General features: G+C 47.3%; 1 protein-coding gene across 1 annotated transcript in view; it reads right to left on the bottom strand.

Moving 5' to 3' along the window:
• Positions 1 to 1,139: 1,139 nt before the first annotated feature.
• Positions 1,140 to 6,000, bottom strand: part of LOC111973783 (coiled-coil alpha-helical rod protein 1-like) — a 38,026-nt gene continuing 33,165 nt past the window's right edge. Inside the window, exons 4-8 of the mRNA XM_024001194.2 lie at positions 5,117 to 5,179; positions 3,368 to 3,619; positions 1,595 to 1,753; positions 1,447 to 1,503; positions 1,140 to 1,306 (exon numbers count right to left, since the gene is read on the bottom strand). Coding sequence (XP_023856962.1) covers positions 1,184 to 1,306; positions 1,447 to 1,503; positions 1,595 to 1,753; positions 3,368 to 3,619; positions 5,117 to 5,179 — 654 coding nt within the window. The 3' untranslated portion in view covers positions 1,140 to 1,183. The remainder of the gene's footprint in view (positions 1,307 to 1,446; positions 1,504 to 1,594; positions 1,754 to 3,367; positions 3,620 to 5,116; positions 5,180 to 6,000) is intronic.

Genomic DNA, 6,000 nt, shown 5'->3' on the forward strand with positions numbered 1-6,000 from the left:
TCCTCTCGTCTCCCATCCCCACCCACCCCACCTCTCACCCGAACCTATCCCATCTCGGCTCTCTCTCTCTCTTCTCTCTCTCTACCTTCAGAGTCCCTCTCTTCACCCGTCTGCTCAGATTAAATGACATCTCCCTGTGAGTCTCAGGAAACGCCAGTAAAGCAATTACTAACAAGCCTGATGTCCCCCCCTTCCCTTTATGTAGGGGGGGGCATGTGCCCTTCAGCAAAAAATGAATTTTCCAATTGCAGTTAGTTCTCATGAATAAATAAACAAATGAATAATTGAGAGGGCAACATAAATAAATAACATCACAAACATTTCACTGGCATCATAATATTCTGCAGATAACTTGGGCTGCCATGCTAAAGATAAAAAACAGTACATGTAGCAGGTTCCCAATGCATATTCACCGCTCCCTCCAACCCAAAATTAAATAAATAAAAATCTTTCAAGGAAGTCAAAAACATCCTCTCAGCATTGAAGTGACAGGCCTGTCCATTTATAACACAAGGACACTCTGGCAAACAAATATCTGACCAGTCAGAGAGAGAGGAATAAATAAACCAGCACAACACAGCGTACGGCCATTGACAGAGTCCTCCACAAGTTCTCCTTCAAGAAGAAAACACGAAATAACACAGAGGGTTCATGGGACACAGTCAGGTGTCTTTTTCTAAGTCCCATGGTACAGGGCTGGCGGACACTAACAAGGTCACCATGTCCTGAGCTTTCTTCTCAGACATACCAGGGCGGGAGGGGGGGCTGGTCCCCTGGAATTCTGCTGGATTTGAGTAACTAGCCTCTCCAATACCGGCAGCACTAGGACTCATCTTCAAGGCTGTAGAGACTAGGCAGGTCTGTACAACCACGTCCTTGTTGACTAATTAAAAAGAGATGTGTTAATCTCAGGCCTCACTTCATCCTGAGCTGATTTCAGCGGTTCCTGATAAAGACATTTTGTATTTCACATCCATTATGAAACATCCTGATACAAGGCCATGGCATTTCTGATTGCCTGTTTGTGAGCTGACCAGCTAAAGGGGCATCAAAAACGAGGGTTGGTTAGATGAGGGAGATAGACAGATGGAGAGAGATGGAGGAGAGATGTTGAGTGATGTTAAGGCCAGTACCTCGTGCTGTGCAGCCTTGTGTTTCTCAGTGAGCAGGTCCAGATCCAGGCTCAGGTCCAGGCATGGCTCAAGTCCTGGTTCTCTGTCACCTGAGAGGCCAGTCTGTCCCTCTGTTCCCCCCACCTCACGCAGCTCCCCCTCAGCCTGCTCACCCCAGCCTCCTCCTGGACCAGCTACACACAGACAGAGAAAAGTATGGGTCAACAGAAAGAGGGCTAATAAAAGAGACTAGCAGAGGTACAGTATATGGATAAACCTATAGACTATTTTAGATATTTATGTACTGGCTGACTTTCTATCAAGGTTCAAGTACCTGGGCATTGCAGGCATCTCCGGCAGTCTCTCCTCTTGTCTCCACACACTGGCTATCCTGTAACAAGTGACACATGAAAGGTCATTCTATTGTCATAAACATGTCAACACATGGCTCTTAATGGGTCAAATGAAACTTATTTTCTTACCTGCTTCTCCCTCTCTCTTTTACATGACCTCAGCTCTACAGTAACTTGCTGCAGTGCATCTTGGGAGGAGAGCAGCTGTTGGCGGAGAACACGGGCGTCTTCTTCATGGTCCTGCAGCTTCACTCTGAGAGCCATGACCATCTCCTCCTTCTGGGCAAGCTGCGGGACAGGAGGGAACGTAACACATTGAAGAACACATCAAGGACAGGACAGAGAACATGCTGATTGTACAGTAATAGCTATGTGGAAAGCACTTTCCTGTTCAAATCACAGGCATTATTTGCAATCAGCAAGAAGCAAAAGGTTCAAATCCAACTTTATTTACTGTTGTTCTCTATGTTCCGTCTTACAGGGATACAGGAAAACCAATGACAAAGAGCGTGATGGTTTTAGTGCCATCCTAGACACACATAATAACACATAAAGAGGTAAAAGTCCAACGAACCCTTTAATGGTGGCAACACTCACAATTGTACATTAGAAAAGAACACAATATATATATAGACGTTATGTCCAGTTAGTTTCCCATTTGGACAAAAAACATGCCCTAGATAAGCAAGACAATTTCTCCTGTTTTAGGGAAATGAGTTTTTCTGCTAGCTACATCCCTCCATTCCACTGCAAATTGTAGAATTTATACAGAATTTATACCAGTTCTGCTGCTGTTATTGAGCTTCTGTGAAATTGTTGTGGATTACACATAATTATTGATAAAGCAGCTTTCTCTCTCCGTTTTTGCTGCCCAAATCTGTTAAAATATRATGAGACTCCACATTGGTAMCTGAGTAATGAAAACACACGGCTATATTGATAGTGTTATTTTGTCGTGAGTAATCCTACGCATGAGAGANATAGTGTTATTTTGTCGTGAGTAATCCTACGCATGAGAGACAGAGAGAGGTAGACTGGGATGAGGCAATTAACAACAACACTGATACTGTAAACATGTGGAATGGGTGAGTGGGCTGGGGAGAAGAGGGCTGGTTGTCGACTGGGGTATCTAAAGAGTGGCTGAGGATTCAAACCCCAACGCAGACAGACAGACAGACACAGGAGAATGAGCAGACAGAGAGCCACAAGGTCAGTCTGAGGTTCACCACACATGCTTTCACAGAGCGCTGTGCCTTCCAATGAGCACAGGCCTCACTCTGAAACAGAGGAGCCTTATTTCCACATAGAACATTCTGATTGTGAGAGGGTCATGGCTGAGTGATTTTCAGTTGACCTACAGGAGTTATTCCTAACAGTGGTAGTTAACTGAGTTATAATGTCCCTTTTATCACAAGAAACAATAAAAGGACAAGAAAGAAACACATCAGTAAAGAAAAGATACATCCTTYCTCTCTGTGAGGCTAATTTCCACAGAGCCCATTAAKGAGCGTCATTAACCTGCCTGCTAAGCACAAAATARTAATTAAAACCACGGGGGTCATATGCATTTTAACACGGCCGTGCACTTGAAAGCGAGGAGTGGGAAACAAATCTAATTTCTTGTACATGTCTGCAGATTGCAGCCTAACGTGGAGCTCAGCTTAATTAGACCCCAGTGACCTGAGGTGATGGAGCCTGACCGGGTCCTCACTACACACACACTGCAGCCACACCAACACTGCTCCCTCCCTCCGACCCCCACAGCTCCTAGAACCCTTCCACCTCCCCCTCCTCCCCAGGCCTAGACTCCCTTCCACCTCTCCCCTCTTCTTCCTACCCGTCCCTCGACCCCCCCACACTCTCAACCCTGCTCCCTGTACCTCCCCAGCCCCAGCGACTCACCCTGTCCTGTAGGCCGTCCAGGCTGTGCTGCAGCTCCTGCCTCTCGGCCCCCAGACTGTGGGTCTTCGCCTCCTGTAGTCTCAGGCTTCTGAGGGCCGTGTCCCTGGCCCTCTGCACCTCCTCAAGCCCAGCCCCCCTCAGCCTCAGTCCCTCTGAGGCAGCATGGTAGCGGTCCCTCCACACCCACAGCTCCCGACCCACCACGTCGGCCTGGCTCTGCAGCCACACAGCCTGCACATCGCTCTCCCTCACCTGCACATAGACACACAGTCACAGTCAGTTATATCCCCAAATAGACATCTTCAGTCATTCATATCAGTCAGGAGACATCTAGAAACACAACTCACACAYACTAAGAACACACACGTTAACAGTCAAGGACATAGTACAGACACTCATGTACACACGACCGACGCTCGTCATCACGGTGTCTGCTGTGGCACAGAGCAGACTGTCCCTCCTGTCACAGCTAGTTCCCAGGATGTTAAAACAACACGTCTACAACAGCCCTAGTGAGTTTCCACTAAAACCCACTKAAAGAGCWGGACTATTCTTTATGAACTGACAAACTCACACAGTAACAGGATCAGCACATTAAAGTCCATGCGAATGAAACAAACGAGTGTTAGCGGGGTGTGAATAAACACTGTGGCGCGCACCTCTACAGACCCTTCTATCAATCAACCTGTCTGCACTTTGTTTTGAGAGTAATCTTGTCCAACCACCAGAGAAGCACTCAGCAGTTAGTGGAGCTTGGCTGTGCTTTGAAGGCCGTGGTTTATTGCGGTCCCAGAGCATAGTGAGGCTCGCATGCGAAAAACACTGCAGTCCAGCGTCAACACTCCGTCGAGCAACAGGCGACTCACCTCAACACAGGGATCTAGCGAGACTACAGACCGTCTAAACGACACGTCTGACCCTTTTCTATTTCTTTTCTTTCCTCTCTCCACCCGTCTTAAGATTATCACTCCCTCTTTTCCCAAGGTCTTCCCTCTGCTCTGTCCCAGGTCGTTCCCGCTGCTCTGTCCCAGGTCTTCCCTGCTGCTCTTGTCCCAGGTCTGCCCTCTCATTGTCCCAGGTCTTCCCTCTGCTTGTCCCAGTCTTCCCTCTGCTCTGTCCCAGGTCTTCCCTCTTGCTCTTGTCCCAGGTTCTTCCCTCTGCTCTGTCCCAGAGGTCTGCCCTCTGCTCTGTTCCCAGGTCTTCCCTCTGCCTCTGTCCCAGGTCTTCCCTCTGCTCTGTCCCAGGTCGCCCTCTGCTCTGTCCCAGGTCTTCCCTTGTGCTCTGTCCCAGGTCTTCCCTCTTGCTCTGTCCCAGTCTCCCTCTGCTCTGTCCCAGGTCTTCCCTCTGCTCTGTCCCCTTCACCCACTACTCCATGTGGCTATATTGAACTGGGACAGGGCCTGTCTGAGCCCTCATTAGTGTGGGCTGCCAAGGCCATGCCCAGTAGACATGTGCATACACGCAGACACACACACACACACCACACCAATCCCCGGGAACGCTCCTGACCCACTCTTTGGCCTTTAAGGGCCGACCAAAAGCCTCATTACACGTCGGCTCCCACTGCTTAAGAGGTGAATGTGAAGTTGAAGGGTTGAGAGCAGGCTTTAGAAGATGCCCACGCTGTGTCAGTCAGTCAGGCACCTCACAACACAGCAGCGTGAGAGGAGAGGCCTTGTTAAGCAGCATTGTGTGTCATCCTGTTCAGGGGAAGCACAAAGGTGTCAGCCAGAGCCCAGAGCCACAGACCTTGTCCTTGAGCTGATGCTGCTCGTCTCTCAGCCTCTTCAGCTCCTCTTCTCTACCACAAAGCTGAGGAGAAACACACACAACATGTTAAGTACACAGAGGGTGAAGAGATAGAGTGGGATGTTACACAGAAGGGCTGTTATAATAAACACATTATTAAAGGCCCAATGCAGCCAGTTTATATCAATATCAAATCAGCTCTGAGTAACAATTAAGTACCTTACTGTAATATAGTAAATGGTCAAAAAGAAACAAAAATAGCTTTTTAGCCAAAAACTATTTCCCAAGCAAGAATTTTGCTAGGACTGTCTGGGAGTGGTCTGAGTGGGGAGGGAGAAACTGAAAACTTGCTGGCAGAGAGGTTTGGAACTCCTTGTTATTGACCTATTAACTAATTTACCACCTGGTGATGTCACCAAGAAAGCCAAAACTCCACCCATGCAAAACCTGCTGATTAGAAGGTATTGTGTAGATTGTATTTCCAACCAGAATCAGGAAATAACAATGATCACATTTACAGAGTTTTTCACACATTTACAGTGTTAATTTCATCAGCTGTTGCACAATATGATACAAAAAACTGAATTTTGACTGTACTGGGACTTTAATAGACTTTAATAGTGCTAAGTCTCCTAACATTCAACAACAGGTCTTGGCCAGTCCAGATGAATAACTAATGCTGTTATCTAGTCCTACTGAGTGGTTGGACCCCTCTACCCCCCTCTCTCTCCTCAATAGACCTGGAGTGAGAAGCATCTGAAACCTTAATAAAACAAAGTGCCTCTCCTTTCTTTCTTTGACCTCTTCAGGAATACCTCTTTAAATATTTAAATATTAAGAGAGAACAGCAAAAACTTACGGCAGGAGTAGAAAGTGCTGAAATA

This window comes from Salvelinus sp. IW2-2015, linkage group LG15 (assembly GCF_002910315.2).
Source record: "Salvelinus sp. IW2-2015 linkage group LG15, ASM291031v2, whole genome shotgun sequence".
Taxonomy (NCBI): Eukaryota; Metazoa; Chordata; class Actinopteri; order Salmoniformes; family Salmonidae; genus Salvelinus; species Salvelinus sp. IW2-2015.